Source organism: Chaetodon auriga, chromosome 6 (genome assembly GCF_051107435.1).
Source record: "Chaetodon auriga isolate fChaAug3 chromosome 6, fChaAug3.hap1, whole genome shotgun sequence".
Classification (NCBI taxonomy): domain Eukaryota; kingdom Metazoa; phylum Chordata; class Actinopteri; order Chaetodontiformes; family Chaetodontidae; genus Chaetodon; species Chaetodon auriga.
In genome coordinates this window covers 24,616,301-24,639,467 of record NC_135079.1, presented here as the reverse complement: position 1 = coordinate 24,639,467, position 23,167 = coordinate 24,616,301, and the positions used below count along the sequence as shown (strand labels likewise).

Genomic DNA, 23,167 nt, shown 5'->3' with positions numbered 1-23,167 from the left:
GCTGTGAATTAACGGCCCGCCATTCACCTTCCACAGCCATTCGCTCCCTGAGTTCCTGCTGCAGGCGGCTCTGCCGGTCCTCCAGCTCCAGCTCTCGGGCACTTGAGGACACAGAGAAAGAAAGGATGGACAATCTAAGTTTGTTTTACTGACAAATTCTAGTTTTTAACGGCTATGCTTTTTGGCAGTATCTTCATTTATCTACGCAGGATTTTTCAAAATGATGAGGTGTTCAGAAAAGATGAGGAGTTTACCTAATTGCTTTAAGAAAGTGAAAACGCGAGAACAATGGATAATTTAATGACGTGTCAGAACATAATGAAGTTGTTTCTCTACTTGGATTCCAAATGTAATAACATACTGTATCAAATCATATTATTACATTGATTAATGATTCTGACTTCACAGGGGCTAACAGCCATTTTAAACTCATGATGCCATATTAATAATCAACATCAAAATGAGGCAGTAAGTCAGTATTATTCTATCATCCGGCATTGGTTATAACTTCCTTCTACTTAAATGATGAAATATCATCATCAAGCAATGTATCACAGGTAATACAGGCTGCATGACATTTTTATCGAGGCTGGAACAGCGGCTCTAGGGTCATTGCTCTGTTTGGTTCAGAGTGAAATATCTCTACTGCAGACAGTCATGGTCCCAACAATCAATCCTCATGACTCTGGTGATCCCTTGATGTGTCCCCATAGCGCCATCCGCAGGTCAAATGTTTCACTTGACCAAGTCTGGAGTTCATGGGAGGATAACTCTAAAATTAACCTCCCATCAGACCTCGGCAGTGCTTTGAGAACAGTGCAGGAAAAGCATGGTAAACACTGCTATGTCACCAAGATAAACATATGTGTCCAGATAATCTTAGCACTCAGCTCAGAGTCCAGCTTTGGTTTCATCACTGAAGGTCATGAATGTTAATGTTGAGAAAGAAAAACTCAGCATGACTATGGATGTCTGGTCTTGTTTTACTGCCATTTTTATGACATTTTGAAAAGTTGAAACTCACAAATCCTGAAATTATCACTTGATACAGTGTACCTACACAAAGACCTAAAAGATGGAATAAAACATTTCCAACGAGCTGCCTGCTTACTATGAAAGTTGAGATAGCAACCAACAATAGGCAGCTAAGACATGGAAATGAACCTCTGACCAAGGTGTTCTTTCTCATCAGTGTTGAGATAGATAAGCAGAGAGATAGCTTATCTATCTCAACACTCAAGTTGTATACTTACAATATCATGAGTTCTGACTCATAGCGGACCAGGGCGTTTTTCTCCTGTACCAGTTTGAACCACTCTTGCATTAGCTTGGGATCGTCCTTCTTGCCCATGCCTGGAGGAGAGAATGCAGCACACAGTGGGAGTGAGAGGCCAGATGGCTGAGAGATGACACTGATGTCACACAGACAAGGACTGACACAGGCAATGCAATGACAGCCAAGCCAGGATGTCCTCGCTGAGGGATGGTGACGTGGAAGGATGGACTTGACACCAACGTGATCAGTCACACCATACTTTAAGGGACGGTCCAGGTTTTTTTTTTTTGCTGCATGAGGCACTTGTGCACAGTCAGGGTGTTAGCTATAGTATGTAGTGGCTATCAGCATGACCCCTGTTTGGAGAAGCACCGCTATGCAATGCAATGTACTGCTGTGCAAGGGTCAGCAGCAAAGCATGATTTATCCACCTAAAAAAATGGCCTACCTAAAAGAAGAAGAAAAAAAAACACGAGCAGTTTTAGTGTACGCTATATCACGGATACTTCCAGGGCTTTACCTTACATCATACAGCCCTTTCCTTTGGAACTACATCTTCTACAATTTTCATATTGCTACACATGCCGCACACAGTTTTGGGGTTTGGGTCAGAGTTCCAGCAGTTTGTGAATGAGAATGATAATGAAAAGGAACTTTTCAGATGGAGACTGAACAGACTGAAAGAGAGAAAGGAAAGCTCTGATTCTTTTCATTTATGTGTAGGTATTTAGCGCTGCATTACCTGATGGTTGAGTCTGGCTCATTAGAGGTCTGGATCAATGCCTGGAGTGTTGTTTTCTGTTGAGAAAATGTCGTACCAAAGGAAAGGAACCTCTGACGGAGGGTAGAGTGCTGAAAATATTCCTAATGTAGTGCACACTTAAACTGATATTGATTGTTTTAGGTGGGATTCTTTTCGGTGGCTACAATGCGTTTTGCTGCTGAGCCCGTCTACAGCAGTACACTGTTCATCCTCTGCGCTGATCCTCGTCTCTGCTTCTCCAAAGGTAACACACTGACTATGCTTGAGCACCTCACACAACCCCACTTCAGAAACCCCTGAACTATCACTTTAAAGATGACGCACAGAAGATGGCGTGGAGCAACAGGTTTCAACTTTGGCAAGTGTGCACACATGCACACAACCCACACACACACTAGAGCGCGCACACACACACACACACACACACACACACACACACAATACCTGTTGTTGCAAAGTTGAGAGTTTGTGTTACCCAGTTTGGAGTTTGTGTCAGATGTAGCTGCTCTTTGGGAGCAACTACCAACTACTCCTCCTATCATTTACTTTTTCAGAGTGGGTGTGCAGCAAAAAACACAAACACACCAATCAGTAGCTAAGACATTACAGAGAAGAAATTCTTCATCCTCCCCTGCCCACATATTGACCCACCCGAGGAAATAAAATCCTTTTCGGATCCTATTCACGCCGAGCGGAGTGAAGGTAGAATTTAAAAAAATGCATGAGTTATTCTGCTGTTTTTACATATTGAATTACAATGTCAAATGTTCATGGGATGACTTATCATTGAGACCAAAAGCGAAGTTCACACTCCTCGGGGTAAAGCATGTTCGGGTGCTACTGGCATCATGCATTGCTTTTGTGCAGTTTTCATAATCAGCACAATCAGCAGGAGCACAGAACAGCTGCACACTTGTCCTGCAGACCCACTGTGTGCAGAGGAGACCGGCCTGCGAGGCATGCTTAGGAAGGTCTGCTGCTGGGGCGATGCATCCTTCTCATTTATCTGACTGCAGCAGGTGGAGCCAAGCAGCTTCAATGAAACACCTGAAGGCAAACCTCAATGCAGCGTGACATACTTAGCTGGGGAAGAGGAGGCTCTTGCAAAACAAAAAGGAAAAACATTGTACACACATAAATCGCATGGTTGTGGTCTCGTGGGCTGGTTTTCACTAATTAACAGAAAAGGGACAGAGAGGCAAAGCTGGAGGAGAGCTGCTCGCACTGGAGAGGAACACAACGCGTCGAGACAAAGGAGGAATTATAAAAGCAGGGCTGAGAATCCAAACCTATCCTACCAACAGGCATTTTTCTTTTCCTCTATTCAACCTGTTCCACTGCCGCCAACTCTTAGCCAAAGGCTCCGAACACAAAGGAGAGAAGAGCGACCGGTACGAGGCATAAACAGCAACAAAGGAACAAGAAACCAGATCACACACAAACACAAAAGCATGTTTCTTTACACGGATTAGAAGCTCAGGCAAACTTTTCACGGACAGGTGTTAGATACTGGCAAAACCCGGATGATGCCTTCATTTTTTTTTTATTTAAGACTTGTTTTGAGTAAGAGTTGAATATTCATAACAAATCATCACACCATGCAAGTTTCTCCCTCCTTGAACCACACACTTGACGGTAAGGTGGCCACGTGCCAGGTGTTCACCGCTCGCTGTCATATTACTGTAAGTTTTATTCAATGGATAAGAGGCAGAATGCCTTCAAACCATCCCCAAAATGGATACGGCAACAGACTGTGCCGCTTTCCGATTCATTTGAGCTAAAACGGAACACATGCTGTTGATTACAGACATGTTACAGCAGAGTAGTTTCCCCTTTGAGTGAATGCTGCGATTGAAAAGATCTTTTCCCTACCTTCACTTTCTGAGACGGTTTACAACGGCGTTACGTTTATGACAGAAGATGAGATCAGTGGTAGAGCAGTATGCATTCTGCTGCTCAAACTGGAGGCTGTGCCATGTGTTGCTGGGCAACAATTGACCACTGCCCCTGAGCAGTGATTGGCCAGTCATGCCCTACAGTAGCAAATTGTTACTGTCTGTTCATTTTGAAGCTTTTTAACCAAGTTACTGGTGCACATTTACTTATTATTCAAATATTAAATATCAGTTCAGTAAATGTATATCTATGTACTTATTTGCATGACAAAGTAAGGAGAGCAATGTTAAAGACAAGCCTGATGATGCCTTACACATAAAATGATCATCTCAGTCACAGTGAGGCCTGCAGCGTATTCATAAAACACTGGTATCAGACTGGTTCTCAGTATCAGCAGATATCCAAAATTGGATCAGACCCGTAAAAAAGTGGATCGGTGCATCCTGAGTTTCAACCTAGTTGTGATAAATGAAAATGGCATTCGGTTTTATCAAGCTTTGTATTAACCCTCATGTTGAAACAGTGTGAACATGAAGTCAGAGCCACACTACAGGATTAAAATAGTTTGGATGGCAGTGTCTTCTTTAGCCTTTCTAAAACCAAAAACACCAAGAGTCAAAGTAAGGCAGTGGCTTAAACTGTGTGTTTGTCTGCTCTACTGCAAGATGCATATGTTAGCATCCCAGCTAACTACAAGTAAACCATTGCTTCCCTGAAAAAATAGCTGTTCAGGCCTGGAACCTCTACCCTGTGGTTAATACCAAGGAGCTGGTACATTAGAGTTCAAAGCAACAATAGCAGTTCTATTCTGCTCCTTATTTGGTTTGTGGAGGTTTAAACATTTAACAATGTATATTTGGAGTGTTTTTCAACATTTTTCATCAATTTCCTCTTGATAAATTTCTCAATACTACACTGAGTTATGGGAACATTCTGGGGAAATCTACTGAGCCTGATCACACACAAATGGTGAGGAGGGAGAGGAGGAGGACCAGTTGGGAGGATGATGGGGAGGGGCGCAAAGGAGTAGCCCGGTTCTGGAGATCCTTATGGTTGCCGTGGTAACCCGCCACAACTGTCAGCAGAGGCGGCGAGGTTACGTTACCTTCGGGGGAACAGCAGGGGCAGAAGGAGAGAGGTCTTCGGCGCGGCATCCCCACAAAGGGCTCAACTTCCACAAGACAGAGGGAAAGAGTGTGAGGGAGAGACGGAGATGGGTGCACCGGTGGGTGAGAGAGAGAGAATGGATGAAATAAAGCAAGGAGGAAGAGCAGAGATGTTAGAGAGACAAAGAGCAGAGGACACAGAGTGTGGGTGGAGGGGGAAGAGGACGGGCGAGGAAGAGAAAGAAGGAGCATGATGAGGGAGAGAGAACATGGAGGAGAAAATCAAAAGAGGGCAGGAGCACTGTGATAGGGAGAGGACAAATCACCTAGAGAGAGGAGGTGGGAGAATTCATCTGTGTGGTGTGAGGGATGAAAAAGGGGGTAAAAATAGGAAACTGAAATAAGAGCAGACAGAAAACTTGGAGAACATAAGGGAAAATAATCGTCCTGTTTCATCTCGCATCTGCAGCTTTTCAGATAATCTTCAGTTAGACAACAGTGGCCGACGTCAGTTATGAAACAGGAGCAGCCTGCACATACGGCCAGTGTTTATCACAGTACACAAAATTATTTAAGCCCATTATTAAAGCCATTACTGATCACCAGGAGATCCATCCTCCTCACAGACCCAGATAATTGCTTCTTCTTTCAAGATGTTTCAGCCTCTGCTTGTAAACACTACTTGAACATGTTTAGACCACCCGGCTCAATTTGTTGCCAGCGTGGTGACTTTTGAAGTGCAGCTACTATTGAAGTGCAAATGAGGACTTTTCCTTCTATGCACTTGCTAAAAAGAGTCTCTCCCATAAGTAAGATCATACACAGTGGACGCTGCCATAATAAACCCCAAACTAAAGACTGTGAAATGAGAGTAGCATGAAGAAGATTCAGGGAGAATTACACCAAAATAGGAGGCAGCCACTGTTCTCAGGCTGGTGGGTAAAGGAGTTGGGAGAGTGAAAAGCCAGATAATTACTCCAAGGGACTATCACAGAGAAATAATAAAAGTCTGCTGGGAAAACTGCAATTTAGCGTATCTATTTTGGACATAATAAAATTTTTATGGCTCTGCCAAACCATGCAAGTATAGTTATGAAATGCATTGTTAGCACTTATCGCTCAGTAAATCCTTAATTGTACAGTCATTAAAGTAGACGATTGACATAAAAATTACATAAAACTAGCAGATTAAGAGTACAGGCATATTGATTCTGGCTTAACTTGTGGTGCCCCCTGCAGGGCTCAAACACAACCATGCTGACAAGCAACTGTGCACCTTACAGCCTGGTATTCAGTCACAATTCCCCATCACAGGATCAAACACAGGAAGTCAAAGAGGATTAATAGAAAGCTATCACCACGCAGGAAACCACCTCCATAACACACTCAGGACACACACCGCATCCAGTTGCAAACATTCTAAGTGATTTTTAGTGTTCACACACATTAAATGGAATCAAACAGAGAAAAACAAGTTGGATTTGAGCTGATGAAACATCATGCACCTTTAAGAAACCTGGTCCCAGTTAGGTTAGAAAACCTCTTTTGTGCACACGTGTTCATCTTTAATGGTCAAAAACTCCACGCAATCTCCTGTCTGATGAGTGACGACAACCGGCAGGACGAACCACAGAGAAGCACAGGGCCTGCTCACACATGTGAAAATGCACCTTTTTCTCGCTCCTGCTGACGATTCCACTGAATAAGTAAGGAAATGCTGCTTTCTAACATAAGGCCTGCTGACTTCTCAGCAGACGTGAGGAGGAAAAGATGCATTCCACTCATATTCAAAACAAGCCAATCAGATAACAACAGCCATGAGACATCTCACCCGGACACGGTGGACACAGTGTTATCGTTGACCAATCACAGTTTAAACAAAGCAGCTAAGGGCCTGGGGTTGCAACATTGCCTATTAGCACACACTACACACAAACACACATACACATACACACACACTGGGAGAGTTATGCAACTGAGCAGGTATGAGAAAGTCATGGGAGCCACTGCTGGGACTACAGGGCAGATCTACAGCAGCACAGAGCTCGGAGGGGAAGCTAAGAGCCATGCCAGTTTAGTGTGAGTGAGGAGGGAGTCCAGGGCAGCTTAGGCAATACAGTCACAGGGTGTGTGTGTGTGTGTGTGTGTGTGTGTGTGTGTGTGTGTGTGTGTGTGTGTGTGTGTGTGTGTGTGTGTGTGTGTAATATCTGTAATATGTTAATGTGCTTTTTCTTCATCATTTAAGCTTTAACGGACAAATTCATAACAATCATGACAAGGTGCGATAAGACAAACTGAACATGTCAGATCACATCATCTTCTGTTCAGCTGGAGCACAATATCATGTCAACACAGCTGGAAAGTATTATTATGGTGTCATGCAGTTCGAAAGGCAAACAGGTTCGTAGACAGTAATATTGCAGTTGACTGACGGTGTTGTGTTCTTTGTAATGGGTCCTTTAAGGAAAGTGAAAGGAAGGAAATCGTTGTTCTATAGCTTTCTTATTGTCAACAAACCCTGTGAAGAGCAAAACCAACAATGTGTTAGTCTGTCTCTAAACAGCTTCTCCAGCTCGAATGTAGCTCAAGGCCACTGGCTCTTACTGAAGATGTAAACCCTCAAAAACTGGTCACAACTATAAAGTTGTTTGTTGAGCTTAGTTTTTTTAGACAAGACAAAATCATCTCATAAACTAGCTGTGCACTGTAGTTTTATAGCTAACATTACGGAAACAAGAGTAAAAAGCACATTTGTTGCAGTTGTGGACACATTTAGTGCTGTAGTTTATGTTGTGTATGTGTGCAGCCGTGTGGCTCATTGATGTGCTGGATGCTCGGTGACACAGACAGTAAGACACACCAGCATTCAGTTTGCACAGATAATAAAAGGTAGTGGATCCACTGATTGTTGGTTTAGGTCCTTTCATGAGATTCTCTGACAATAAGAAGTCTATAGAGTATCAACAGCATTACACTTTATATAAGAATCCACAGTTCTCTTATACTGTTTTCTGATCTCAGCCTATTAGAGCGCTCCTCAGCGTGTCTCTGCAGTGTTTCTTAGAATGCAAAAAATGTATTCTGCTGTTTGGATTCTTGTCTCTGCAATATGTTGGCGCTCGTATCGCGGCTGCAGTTCGCATTGTGCAGTGTGCATGCTAAGGAGTGACAAATAAAAGTTACTCATTAATTCATTCATTTAACATTTATAAGTTTGCTGAGATCAAAGATGATCTTAAGAGGACAGCATGAGGCCGAGTGTGTGATCTCTGTTTGATGTAAAGAGTGTCTGAACTAAAAACCCAGTGAGGGGGGGGAGGGATGGGGGAGTTACAGGCGCAGCAAGTATTGCAATGAGGCTACGAGCCAGCCAGCCAGCTAGCCAATCAGCCAGCCAGTCAGTCAGCAAGTGAAGGTAGATAAGAGGGGGACAAAGCTCAAGTCATTAAAAAAGGGATGGGGTAAAGGACAGATTGGGTTAGCCATTAGGTTAGTTTAAAGCGACAGATTTGAAATACATACCGCCCAGATGCAAGTCCAGGATTTCACTGTAATTAGAATCTCCCCAATAGTCTACAATGACAGGGATATATTAGAGATAGGAGTTATTTCACACAGCCCCCAATCTGGGCACACAAACACACACACAGAATTCTCCAACAACAACAAGTCATGCATGTTCTTGCAGACATGTTCGTACACACACGGACACACATGTACACGCACGGACACGCTGCAGCAACACTCAGAACAGAGAGAGTCCGTAAGTACTCACCACAGAGCATAATGCAGTAACGCAGGTTGTGCAAGGCTACGTGGCATTTTCAAAAATAATGGGAGACTGCAACATAGATTTGCTGTATTGTTGTTTACTGGCTCAGTCTGCTCAGCATCACACAAAGCCTCGTGTAACGCGCTCGGCGCTGACATGTCGAGGAAATCGTTTTCGTGTACTGCGTGCATTTAATTTGACAAAGTTGTAGCTCGAGAGAAGCTTTTTCTCCACTTCTGTACAATCTAATCCATGTGCAACAACGTTCCATTACACTAATTGAATGATTTAATGCTTCGTCAGTTGAGACTGAGAGAGCTGCTGAGTGTTAAGTGAGACCTTTGAATACAACAGATAAAGTCAGAAACAACTCTGGATTGCTGTTATTCACCACAATTAAAAAAAAAAAAAAGAGAGATCTCAACAAATATCTGCATCAAGTCTTTCAGCCATGGCAAATATTTGCAGAAAATGTCTGATGAGCCTGCATACCAATTTATCTTTGATTTCTTTCATTCTGATTGCATTTTTTTTTTTTTTTTTTACAAAATGTGACGCGATCACAATACAGAAACTCTCCTCATTTGAGAGGCAGCGAAGGAGACAAAAACACATCCAGAATGAGCACACAGAAATCTATGCCAGGGACACACATTCTCCTGAAGGCATGCAGCTCGGACTGACGATGGCAGACACGTTATGAACGGACAAAGATCAACATGTTCGGAGATGGAGAACTGTTGCACTGTGTCACCACAGATGGAGCCTACATAACAGTGTCACATGTCAGTAAGAACAAAAGAAAGGAAACTACAGTAAGTCTAATACCTGATCTTCTTTTGTGCTGTTTGGGTAATGTATAAGTACCTTTATACAACCCTTTAAGAGAGTAGAGTAGTAAACAAGTTAAAACATGCTCAACAATTGAATGGAGAAAAGGTGAATTCGGTTGGAGGGAAAATGGCTGAATTACGTGCATGCCTTTGCTTGATAAAAGCTTTTATTCAAATTCTCTTACTGTCGCCATTAAGTAAATTAGGATGGAATATGCTGTCAGCTCTGTAAAGGACAACCTCGGTACCTTCCCCGCATACAAAACGCACATCACACAAATAGTCTTATTGCTACTGAGGACTAGTCATGCTTCACATGCTTATAAACCTGTACCAAATAATGAACTGCGCTACTCCCCTAACAAATAACGTATTCTTCGCCTGGGAAAGTATATTGTCTGTGATAGTCCCTTGTCAAGAACAATTTGGGTTTATTACTTTGGAGAAGCAAACATGACTTTCTGCACACAAATCTAGGCGCTGACGTGCTTCAGTACGGCGGAGTAAAAGGTAAATGCAGACTGTGGTTTCAACGCGGTCTGAACGATCGCAGAGGGACAGCTTTTCTGAGGCGATGCAACTCTACGTTACATCATCCTAATCATCAATATTATTCTATTATTCCCTTTAGAGCTCTAGCAAAGGCTGAACTCATATCATATAAAGATAAAACACGGTCTCACAGAGCCAGCGCTGATGCAGAAACACAACCTAATTGTCATACATACGATAAATCGCAAACTATAACGTCAATGATAAGACAGTTATACAGCGTGTGTTATGAAAGTACACCCTTACGTTCACTGAATATGAGAGTTATGTCTGTCTGCAATATCATTACTGATCCACCACGCCACATGGGACGGCTGGATTGATTAAGAAGAATGAAGGAACGTGACAAGCGGTTACCTGCTTCTCCTCTCAGCGCTTTCTCCACAGCTACGCCCCTCTCCTCCAGCTGCCTCTGCTTCTCCTCCACCTGCTCCAACTGTCTCTGGATGATCTGAGCAGACAGGCATGTTTACAGTGGCGTTATTAATGGTATGCACAGGCGTGTAGACAAAGAGGCACAAGCACAATAAACAACCTGAGTTATCTCACATGGGCGCACAGAATAATAACATCTGCAGTCGGACTAATTGCAACTCATTTGTCCCAAAAGTTTCTGAGGGAGGTGGCTGCAGAGGTTAACTCTCAATTGATGTAACAGTTTACCCTCATTAAATATAAACGTCTCAGGGCACAACAGGAGCTCTGCTAATTAGAGCTGTATTGATGTCTACAAGAACGTAAGCCTGTTCAAATGGACCAATGCTATTTCATGATTTTTACAAAACAAACAACAAAAAACTCTATTAATATTTCAGAATTCTTCTCTTTTCAGCCCATGTCACACTCTAGCTTGTTACTGGCGGTGGCGGTGGCAGGCAATAAGGGGGCAGTGACAGAGGGGATGCAGCATATTTGAAATCAGTTTTTACTAATGCTCCATCTTAATCACGGGATCAGTGGTGTGTATCAGCTGTCAATAAATATCTCCTGTTGAGCAATTTGTTACTGGAGGAGCCGTCACAGCATAAAAGCAAAATACTGTATTTTCACCTACTTTTAAACTGCCAATACAATCAAAAATAAGTAAGCAGTATTAATCTTAAGGACACATCTTTTTTTTTAACCCTACATTCACATAGCCAATTCAGAAAGTCAGCAAAAAAAACAATTCCTATTTACTGCTCTTATTAAAATATGTTCTTATTAAAGTAACTGAAGATGATGTCTTTGACTGATCCATGGAAAACCAGCTCAAAGTAGTTCACATTGGTTTTGGCAAATCTAGTTTACAGGAGAATTACCTGTTGTATCTCATGTTTAGTGGGTTTGTAAGGTGTGTCATATACAGTAGATGCATGAGATGCGACCCTGTTGAGCTGAATATGGTTGATTAATGACATTTGGTTCAATGTGGGCAACGTGATGCGAGGGGGAGAATGAGCAGAACGAGCTGAATTTAAAAGTTTTCTTTTCCCCTCAGACTCAAACTTCCTCAGTGCTGAACTTTATCAGTGCCACGCAGCAAGAGGGGCTAAACAAAAAGCGTGGTTTGGGTTCTGCAAATAGCCGCTAAAAGGAATCAACTAACCACAGCTCCAGGAGGAGAGACTTCAGCTGTGGCTTAGTGCTGAGTCAGTGGACTGGGAGTCTGACTGCAGAGTTACAACATCAATCACAGTGGATTTCCTAACCAAAGGATGAGTTTGGCCACAATCCAAGAGGGCTGAGTCACATTAGAGTGAACATTTGGTAAATTTAAAAAAAAAAAAGGAGAAAAACAACAGGACAACACTGATGTAGGCGATCTCTATACCTCGAACAAGAAAGGCTTATACATCAAATTGCTGACATGAATAACTGTCACATGGTTTGATGAAAACACTCTGTATTCTTGTGTTTGATAGACCTATTCAACACACAAAGCAGTGTAATTAAACCAACACAAAAGAACCTAATCATTAACATCAGCATGCTAACCTGCTAACAATGAAAACGCTAACATGCTGATGTTTAGCAGGTGCAATGTTTACAATGTCCTCTATCGTAGTTAGGATGCTAACACTTGCCAAGTCGCACTAAATGCAAAGTACAGCTGAAGGTTTTGTAGGTATTTGGTCAAAAAACCAAAGAATTAGACACACTGGCATTTTGTCCCGATGGGAAACATTTCACTGAAAACCATAAATGTCCACTGAGGGTGGTGACAGAGGAGCTGATGGAGGACCAGCAGAGGTCAGTCACCTGGGCTCTGTGCAGCCTCTTGAGTTCTTCCTGCTTGGCCTGTCGGCGTGCTGCTTTCTGGACCCTCCGTGTCAGCTTGGCATTCAGCTCTTCTTCTGTGTAGGTTTTCTGGTGTAACAACAAAAACACAAGTTAGAGAAGTCTCATTCACAGGCTGCTAATATGTGCCGTGGACTCCCTGGGGCCCTGGCCCTTCAGGAACATTGAACAGGAGAGGAGGGGGATGAGACCTTGAAGGATTTGAGGGACGACACTGACTAGCACAAAGAAATTTATCTTGGAAAATGTAAAACTTCACCACACATCTACAGGCTTCTCTAGGCCTATAACTTGGGAACATAAACCATCTTAGAAAACAATGTGACACATACATCAACTTGACTGCCGCTCTCACGGCTACAACCCTTTTCTTATCACGGCATCTTGCATAATAATTGGCAATACAGTATTTGATTGAGCCCCTTTTAGCTGACTTGTGAGGACATAAAAAAGCTGGCTGGCATAAATCAGGAGAAAGAGAGAACAGCAGTGAAGAAAAATTTGTCAAAGTTATTCCAGTAGGCAGACTGGAGGAAAAACGGTGCCACAGTGACAGATAGGCAGGTTAATATCGTACCAGTCAGAGAGGAACAGCCCCTGATGTGGAGAGATGTGGCCAGAAAAGTGAGCCATGAGAGTCATGGAGCAGTGAGTGAGCGGGCGCTGTGGTCAGACTGTCACATGCATCCAGAGAGGACCGTTAGTTTAGGCCAGATGCACATAAGGTGTTATTACTGGCACATGCGCAGAGGGCTGGGGGTGGGGGTTGGGGGTTATCAATGGGAACATATGTAATACTACCTTTGTGGCGTACGATCTCTTGAACGCCAGTGCGTGAGGGACATAAACAGACTTGGGGAAGACAAAACAAAAAAAAGGGAGGAAACAAACATGATACAGATGATATGATTAAATGGGTTAATGATTTTGTTAAATTGGTCAAAATAAAATAAAAAAAGTAACAATTTAGCTGGTACAATCAAAACAGGCAATGTTAATATGCCACACCGCTACAACATGGGAGGGTGCAGCGACATTTTATACATCTATGTTAATCAGAAATTAGTCCAACAAAACAACAATGATGACTCACATCGTAAGATCTTCCAGATTCTAAGACCAGAGCTGTTAGAGACCCGTCTTACCACAAAGCAGTAAGACCGATCTGTTGATAAGTCTACCACAATACATCTAATACATTCACGAACTGGAAAACTATTAACCACAACAGTCACTACAGACGAGTCTACACGAATCCTGTGGGCTCTGACTGATTTACAGGCTGGCAGGCATGAAGCAGCTTTAACCTCCTGCTACGGTGGCTGTGTTAAGTCCAAATTCAGATCAGTATTACTGAAGAATCACAAAAAGGCAATTCATTCCTCATATAGATTTTCAAAATAAAGAAAACACTGGGAGCGTGTCAGACTTTCTTAGATGCGTTTACAATGCTTAATGAATTCATGCCTCTGGCCCTGAACTGTATCTATCTAAAGCACCAGAAACACACGCACACACACACTGAGCAGCAGCGGAGAAAATAATTTGGAATTTCAGTGAACATAATGAATGCAAATGATTCAAATAAAAGAACTGCTATTATAGAAACGTGGGTTTTGTGTGCTGAATTTCTGCACAGGACTAATCAAATCTACGCCACGTTCAAATTTAATGAATCAGACTTTTAAAGAATTAACTCATTTAGTAATTTTGCTGATGGATATCATTATGGGGTCCATTTAACGTGTTACATTGTTGTGCTTAACACTTTGAAAATGTGTTGTTATCATGCTTTGCTAGGAAATATGGAACCATCCTTTACTCTGACGTTACTTTAAAAAGGGATCAATTGAGCATTCAGTTCATTTGAGGTGTGAGTTTTATGAACTTAACGTCAGTAGAATACTCAGAAAGTGTAAAATATTTGCAAAATTATGTTTATATGAAATTCAAAATCATTTCACTCCCTTCCGCACAATACCTCCTCATCGTCTTTCCCCTTTTCTCGATCACCCTCTTTCTCCTGCTGTCTTTCTTTATGCCTCTCTTTCACCCTCTGTCTTTCCTTTAACTCCCTCTTTTTCTCCTTCGCCAGTTTCTCCTCCTTTATCGCTTCTTTCTGCATGCCTGACACTAGGTCAAAGATGTCCATGTGCCGCTGGGAGTGGAAGAAATGATTTCAATGACAGTAAAACAGAAATGGATACAATAGATGTGATGAGGACAGGTAAGCCAAAGTCATTCACTCTGGTCTGGGACACCTGGAGGGGATAAACACTGGGCGTTTTGAACATGCATGTGTTGGACGAACACGCCACCTGCTAGAGAGCAGTTGGTGAACATGTTTACAAAGGTGACAAAGGTGTAACGTATCTGAATTCATCTCCTGTGACTTACATCTGCCTTTGACTTCTGGGAGGACCTCTCCAGAACATCGTCACAGGACAGGTCAGAGTCCTCAGAGAAGCTCAAGTTTCTGCGTGATTTCAAGTCTGTAAAAAAAACAATAAGCAAAGGCAGGAATGTGTTTGTTGTTCTAGAACTAGAACAAACAGAATCACATTCAAAAACCAGATGGGATCACCTCTCTTACCTGATGATTTCCCAAGAGGTGATGTTGTCTTCTTCCCAGAGTCCTGAGTGGTGGAACTGGAGGACGGCGTGCTTGGACATGATTTATCATCCTTCTTCTTTTTGTCCTTCTTGTACCCTGAGAAGACGGCTTTCCACAGCGACTTGTGTTTGGGCGGTGTCTCGTCCGTACTGGACAGCCTGCTGCTGTCGTTCTTGGCTTTTTTCTCCTTCTTATTCTTGCGCGGCGAGAAGAGGGAGCTTCGTTTCTTGCTCTTACTCGTAGTGGAGCCGTCTGACGAAGCTGCCGAGCTGTCCAGGCTCTTGTTGCTGCTGAAGAAGCGCTCAGGAACGGTCTCGGCCTTCTTCGACTCCAGAGCTTTCACAGCTGATGTCTTCGGGGACACGGTTGACTTTTTATTTTTTCCAGCAGCGTCTGGGGTTACACTCCAGGCCACCTTGGGTGCGGCGCCCTTGTCGACGTCAGATTCTTTCATTTTGCTGAGCTGCTTGGCCATGGCATCTTTTAAAGCCTGGCTCTTGATGGACTTTTCTCGGGCCCTTATTCTCTCTTCAGCAATCTCCTTGGCCTCGGGGGAGAATTGAGTTGCCCTCTGGGTCTTAGAGGCTGGGTTGACAGGGATGTTGGGTTTACCATTCTCCATTGCTAGAGCCAGATGCAGGGGAGGTCTGTCCCTGCTGGGCTTGCTGGTGGGTGGAGTGTAGTACTTGTTCATGCTTGTTTCTGGCGTTCGCTCATCATAGGTCTCCTCCACGTCATCAGCAAACGGAATCTCCTCCACCGTCTCCACAAACGACTTCCTCACCTCCTGCGGTCGTGGTTTCTTGTTCTTCTCCCTCATGACAACCACTGGAGCTGTTTCTGGATCTGCCTGAGGTGAGGAAGCCTTCCTGGGTGCAGGTTTGGGTGCAGACACGGGGCTCAGCTGGGTCCTCGGTGCAGGAACAGGACTCTTGGTTTTTGCTGGCTCTTTGGCAAGCTCAGATGCAGGTTTTTCTGGTCCATTGCTCCAGGACACCTGGTGTCTCTGCTGCCTAAACACGGCTGGAGACTGATTAGCAGGCACAGGAGGCGGTGGGCTGGAGGGCGGGGTCAGCATGGTGGAGTCAGATGTGTTGTAGCTGTCACTGTTAGCTGTCTGGCTTGTGACCATGCTCCCGTTCAACCCCAAACCAGAGCTGCTGCTGAGGTCCCTCTTATCAGAGCCATTACTCTTAGGCTCCACAGGAGCAATGGGGGTAATTACCTGACCCTCGAGAGTGATGTTGAGTCTGCGAATGACGGAGCGGCCAGTAAAAGCAGGCTTCTGTTCCTCAGACACATCTGGAGACTGTGTCGTGACAGGGGTGGAGTCCTGTGTTGAAACCTGAACAAGACTCTTTTCTAAGATTTTACTACTGCGGTCCAAAGGTGTCAGACCGAGGCTCTTCCTGATCTCAGCACTCTTTAACCAAAATTCCTCAATGATATCAGTCTTTTTAGATGGAGTCTCCTCTGTTGAGTCATCCATGGATTTTGAGGGCTCAGGTCTGTCTGTTTTGGTCATGGGCGTGGAAGTGACTCCGGGGACAGGCTGAGTTCTGACGGGAGAGTCAGAGGTGAGGGGCGACGAGGGCTCCTGGCATGGCAAAGGCTGAGCACAGATTGGGGAGAGGGGGTTGCCTGTGAGAGGGCAAATAGAGCGGTGAGGGTAGATGGGAGATTTAGGTGTGCAAGTCTCTGGTAAGGGAGTGGGCTGAGAGCGAATTGGGGAGGCAACAGGTGATTTGGCCGGGGATCTGATGGGTGATCTGACAGGTGACTCAATGGCGGGCTTGACTGGAGAGCCGATGGGTGATTTGGCGGTTGAACTGGGCAGGGGTGAGGCCGGGACAGGGAAAGCAGCAGCAGCAGCAGTGAGAGTAGGAGAAGGGGCAGAGGAAGGATCCTGGACTGACACAGGTGAAGGGCACACTGGGCTGTTGGCAGCTGGAGGAGGAGAGGGAGTCGTCCTCTCAGGCTTCGTTTCCTCAGGTACGAAGGGTTCTGGGAAAAAGCGGGTGCCAGGAGACTTGACCAGAGGAATCTGGAAAAGAAACAGAGATAATCCAGATTTAGTCAAAACTAACATCACATACCTCCAACTCGAGAAGTGTGGAATTAACTCACCTGTGTTTCAGGCTCTGGGGATGGTTTGAGTGGGGAAAGAACGACATCTTCCTTCTGCACGGGGCTCATGCTGGATGGTTCTGAATGCACAAACAACAAAAATGCCTTTTATTTGAGAGTCATGATCATCGCGAGGGATGTAGACGCTTCGTTTCGTCGCTCCGCAGATCCCCCCAATATTTAAGTATTATTTTCATACCAAACACTACTTTTTTAAGCTCTCTGTGGATTTTTCTGTTTCTTGTAAACTTTTTGCACACCGAGATGGCAGCAAGCTCGAAAAGGTTGACTTCTGTTGAAATCATGTGTGCACACTGCATAGGCGCCCTGAAAGAAGACATGAACGGCAAACCGGGACTTCGCACCATGGTCCTTCCCTCCAGCTCCATGGCCGCACTGCGCTGCGCTTCGCTCTGGACTACAGCCCGCACACGTTCGAGCGCAGGCTGGCCTTCATCGAGGCAATGGACGCTCTGCAGAAGCTTGACTTTCGCACCCTTCTCCTCTATCCTGCAAAACTTAAAGCGACGCGAGGAGGAGCCAACCATCTTTTCAATATCCCACAGGAGGCAAAGGACTTCATCTCCTCTCTCGGTGAATAATCTACAACGACCTGGGTAATTCAACCAACTGGCTGGTTTAATGCTAGATGGTGTTGGTGTTGCTGTTGTGAGTTTATTTCTGTTTGATTTTTGTTTGGAATCTCAGGTTCTGTTTTCGGGAAAAGAAGGCTGGTGGTTTCTGGCATGTTGCCAACTCTACTTTAAATCAAACACCTCACCAGCCATGTTTCACCGGTATTCAGTATTAATATGCACCTGTAGTGTACAGTGTGTTGCTGCGCACGTGCTGGGAAGGAACATGCATTTGGGAGTGCCCGGGCGTGGTTAAATTCTGGAAGGAAGTGTCTCTTACTCTGAGTGACATTCCTAGGGTCAGGATCTCAGTCTCCCCGGTCTTGCTTCTGCTTAATGATGATTTTTCTCTAAACTTGTCCCTGCAACATAGGCGCATTCTATGGGTTGGCCTCACTGCGGCCAAGAAGATGCTGGCCCTCAGATGGCAAAGGCCACATTCCTTGGCTTGGCAGCACTGGGGCAACTCATTTCTTGAAATTATTTTGATGGAGTGTTCTGTGGCCCGTATATATGGGGCCAGCCATATAACTCTGCAGGCCTGGGAGACGGCACACAGGGTGGTTAAAGAGAGGGTGCAGCACGGCCGACCTTGATTTTTTTTGTTATGATTTTTACTGGGGGGAGAAATCCTGGGTGGGAGGTCCATGGGGAGTCGCCATGGGGAGTCGCCATAGAAAGGGTGGGAGGGTGGGAGGGATATAGAGTTTCTTTATATTGTTACCTGCCTGCAATGTACAAGTGATTTTGTTTGTCTCTTATTTTCTCTGTGTTTCTGTTTGTACTCGCTGTGTAGGGAGGGGAATAAGAAGGGAAGGGGGGGTAAACACACTCATTTGTGTAAAACTATATCTGAGCAATCAATTCAGAGGAATTATCAGACATGTACCAATACTGGAGGACATTTTCAGACTTCTTGATTCATTGTCTTCTTCAGGAACCACTTCAGCACACTCTGACTGATGCAAACGAGCCTCAGCTTCTGCATCTGAGGGGATGTCATCTAGAATTTAAAGACAACATTATGAAATATTAAACTGTTACACAGCTTTAAAACTTGAATTATTTATATCCTTTTACTGCAACGGAGAAGAGCTGTCTGTGAACCAAACACACTGTGAAAGAATTGGTGGATTCGTTATTATTTGTATTATTCTAACTGCTCACCTTGATCCATCTCTGTACCAGGCTCCATATCTGGACTGTCTGCTTCTGCTTCCAGATCCTCGTCCTCACAGGGCTCTGGCATGACAAAGAAATGGCAAAAAAAAAAAATGAGTCACCTGGTTACACATTCTCTCTTCAATCAATAACAGAGCAAGAAGTTTTTCAACTCCCTAACAACTTTCACTGAACTTTTCTCAGATATTGTTACTGCGGGCTAAATTTCCAAAAAAAGAACACCAGAGTTCCAAGATCGCTTAATGAAAAAATCTATCAAGACCAATTTTGAAGAGTCGAGCACAGTAAGGAAAAATGAGTGGTTGAAAAGGGATGAAAAGGCTTCAAAACCAAAATCCCTTTCTGTCAGAAGAACCATACATTAGTTTTACATACAAAATGAAATCATGTAAGAACCAAGGACGGGCACAGAGGAGCATTAGTAAAAAGACACATGCAGCTCTCCATTTCCAAAATAGCAAATGGAGACATCTGACCAAAGCAAAAGCACAACCAAAATGTTAATGACATTGGTTAAAAGATTCAGCAGCAGGCCCCTCACGTAAACAAAATTTGTCAGGAGAGACAATTGTTCTTAAAAACTAAAAAACAGACATGACCCTCACAGTTAATTCATGCAATTCTGAAATTTTATCACCACTTTAAAGGACACCTCTGCTAAATGCACTGAGTAGGTTCAGGTGGGTGTGGGCATACACTGACAGAGCGCCTGATTCTAGTGCGGCTGAGGAGGAGATTTTTGCTAAGCTTTGTTTCAACCCTGAACACGAGCGCTGCCTACAAAATCAAACGCACGTGTAGGACTCTCATTCCATTCATTCAAGTTTTTAAACCATTGATCAAGTACCTCACAGCTCAACTTTGTGCAACTACAAGTGCCATGTAAGGGTTAGTCCAAAAGTGTAACAGCAGCAATAGCAGATTCCAAGTGAAATATCTCACGCATCACCCATCAGAGCAAGAAACACTGTGGCGCTGAGTGTTTTCAAGCCTCGATCTGTCTCTGGAATACATTACACTGCAGTACAATGTACTATGTGAGTAAAGAGAAAATAGATATTTTGGAAGTTTGAAGAGTTTGATGAGAGGTGGGGAAGTGAGAGGTGAAACACAGCTGTTGATCTGACCCCAAGAGAGCAGAACTCTTGAGTGTAACAGCGTTACAGCATGCATGCTTGTGAGTGTACTGGTCTCTGCACGTGTTTCTGCATGCTCCAGAAAAATGCCAGCAGATAGAGTACGAGTCTAAGATGGGATGTCGTGATCCCTTTTAAGTCTGTGCTACCTCCAGACATGGACTCCAACCAGACTCTCACTGCCTCGTGTCGGGCGGATGTGTGGGCAGGGGCTACGTTCAAACCGGAAGATACAGAACAACAAGGGATAGATGGCAGGGAAATAACAGTAAATTAAATTAGGCACATGGGAAAGAACACAGCAGAACACAAAAGAACAAAGCAGAACAAAATCAAAAGAACTGACAAGGGGGGTTATATGGCGCACTGGGACATGGCTGACGAATTTTAAATTCACCCCAGAGGACCAACAGCGAATCTGAATGACAAATTAAAAGACTGAACACATAATTAGACATTCCAAGACACAAAAGCAATGTGACAAAAATGTACAAAATCAGAGAAAATTAAACAAAACAGGTGGGTTAGTTGGGGGAGTCGGCTCCTCCTGTCGCAGACACAGACAAACAGAACAGCGGCAGCCACACTGGTGAAATGAGACACCCTGATCCATAACTCTGTGAGGCCTACAGCTTGGGACTCGCACAACAAAGTCCAAATCCCAGGTGTTCAGCTCCTCTGGGTGGGTTACCTGTGGAGGAGGGCTGCGTGAGCTCAGAGGGTTGGGAGGCTGAGGCCGCCTGGCCATCCTTGTCTCCCTCAGAGTCCAGGTGCGTTCTCACCAAACCTGGAATGGCCTGAGGATCCACAGGCTGCAGAACCTGTTGGATCTGTAGGTTCCTGGCTAAATGAGGGTGTCAGCATATGGTGTAGTGTTTTTACAGTTGTGGTGAAGTTGTGTGTGAACCAGGAGATCAGAGACAAATAAAGAGAGAGGAAGGCAGTTGTGCAGGAAAGGCAGAGAAATTTGGTAGGAGAGAAAAGACAGGACAAAAATGAAAGAGAAGGTAGAGAGACAGTTAGAATACAATGGCATTAAAAACATCATCAGTGTAGCAAGGTGGAGGGAGGCTGCATGCACTATACTGCAAAAAGTCAAACCATAAAAGATATAATGTTAGAGAAATAATATTCATTGGTTAAGAAAAGTTCTGCCACTCAACACAGAGCCTGCAGCACCTGGGGGGGAAACAAAAACCTCTAACATTTACAGGATCAGATTAGTATAAAAGCACAAACAAACAGAGGTACTGAACAGGTTAAAAGGGATGAGACTCATGGAAACTCTTTCAAAGAAACTCACAAACACAAAATCCTTTAAAAACACAACTGCAACCAAAGACAACAGAAAAGTAAAAGCCACACTCTTATTGTAGAAATCCTTGAAAAAACCCAAACGAGCCACGTTTAAATATCACACTCAAAAATACTGCAAACACATCCACAGGCACCGCTGCTGCTACCTTTAAATGTACCAACATCCTCTTCGTCTGTGAGGTACTTCTCCAGCCAAAGGCCTGACTGGAGCTCTCTATCCCAGGGGCAGTAATCCCCCTCTGCCAGCAGGGGGAGACAGATGCCCAACACAAGAAAAACCCACATCCAGACACACACATACAGAAGCACACACAGACAGAGTGGAGACAGGGAGAAGTAATGAAGAGGAGGGGAAGGAGAAGGAGGAAAGAAACAAAGGATGAGGAAAACCATGTTTGAGACAGTGACACTTCACAGGAAACAGACTGCGACAGAAAGCAAATGGAGTCTGGACAGGGTGCTAACATACGCCACAGGAAACAAACTACCAGCTTTCACAGGAACCACGCTGCAATCACACCAACAGCGAGAATCAAATTTACCATCGCTTGACTCCTCTTCCTCTTCGTCCTCATCTTCATCTTCCTCCTCTTCCTCCTCCTCATCTACTTCCCCGTCTCTGCTGGCTGTGTCAGCCGGAGCCTCGCCCTCGTCCTCCTCGCCGGGGTCACCCCTCAGTTTGGCGTGGAGCTCTACGGCCTCCCTCCAGGGAACGCCACCGAGGTCTGATGGGCTGGTAGGTTGCTGCTCCACCTCCACCTCAACCTCCACCTCCACCTCCACCTCCACCTCCTCCTGCTCCTGCTCCTGCTCATCCTCCTCCTCCATGTCTGACTCTGAGCTACTGTTGGAAAAGAACATCGACCATGTCAGCGAAGAAATGACCTTCTACAGTTTTCCAGCTGTATTTCACTGTATGACTTTACATATTATAGTTTAGAAGATTTTGCATTTTCCAGGTTCTCCTGCTGTTACTGAATTAAGTAATTTTTTTTGAGCAAAACAAGTGATCTTTGTATAAACTTACGCAGAGGGAGGGAGATGAAGGATAAAATACTGGTTTAAAATAAAAATAATCCGCCTCTGCACTGTCAACACTAACAGTGAATTTATTCCCTGCCTGATGAACTTGACTGAAATTTAACTATTAAATATGCACAGTGTTTGATATCTATCTACGTGTTTACAAAAAAATCATCGGTTTCATCTTCTCCAATGTGAATATTTTATGGGTTTCATCCTCTCCTGTGATGGTAAAGTGAATATCTTTGGGTTTTAGCCTAACAAAAACAGGGCAGTTTATGGGCTCTGGGCTCTTATGACGGCCTTCTTTTGCTAATTACTTACATTCTACAGACCTAATAATTAGCAGACTAATCAATAATGCACTGTAGTTCTGGTATGTACAGAGAAATCCAAAAATCCAGTATGCTGGATTATATATAAAAAGTGCTCAGTCTCAGTGGCTTTATGCTCTTACCTGGAGCCCAGGTCAGCATCTGTGGCCTTGTCCAACACACTGCTGAGATTATGTTCCGCCAGTGTCTCCTCCGGCACCTCCTCCAGCTCCTCCTCCCTCTGCAGTGACAGACGGTAGTTCTCCAACTCGATGCGTTCAGGAGTTCCACGCAGACGTTTCGCTAAGCTGGGCTCCTGCAGGCCGTTGACCTCTGGTACT

At 44.2% G+C, this 23,167-nt stretch overlaps 1 protein-coding gene across 4 annotated transcripts in view; it reads right to left on the bottom strand.

Annotated features, from left to right (window-relative positions):
* Positions 1-23,167, bottom strand: part of mical3a (microtubule associated monooxygenase, calponin and LIM domain containing 3a) — a 91,825-nt gene that overhangs the window by 2,394 nt on the left and 66,264 nt on the right. For 2 of the 4 annotated variants that reach the window (XM_076732916.1, XM_076732915.1), the window contains exons 20-33: positions 22,970-23,165; positions 22,032-22,333; positions 20,864-21,016; positions 19,022-19,096; positions 18,744-18,857; positions 17,220-17,299; positions 15,072-17,136; positions 14,876-14,970; positions 12,440-12,547; positions 10,556-10,649; positions 9,642-9,692; positions 8,564-8,614; positions 1,254-1,353; positions 28-101 (exon numbers count right to left, since the gene is read on the bottom strand). In XM_076732916.1, coding sequence (XP_076589031.1) covers positions 28-101; positions 1,254-1,353; positions 8,564-8,614; positions 9,642-9,692; positions 10,556-10,649; positions 12,440-12,547; positions 14,876-14,970; positions 15,072-17,136; positions 17,220-17,299; positions 18,744-18,857; positions 19,022-19,096; positions 20,864-21,016; positions 22,032-22,333; positions 22,970-23,165 — 3,558 coding nt within the window. Of the gene's footprint in view, positions 1-27; positions 102-1,253; positions 1,354-5,040; positions 5,107-8,563; positions 8,615-9,641; positions 9,693-10,555; positions 10,650-12,439; positions 12,548-13,279; positions 13,331-14,459; positions 14,637-14,875; positions 14,971-15,071; positions 17,137-17,219; positions 17,300-18,743; positions 18,858-19,021; positions 19,097-20,863; positions 21,017-21,635; positions 21,729-22,031; positions 22,334-22,969; positions 23,166-23,167 lie in introns of all 4 variants that reach the window. The other 2 variants (XM_076732921.1, XM_076732922.1) reach the window with 2 other exon arrangements.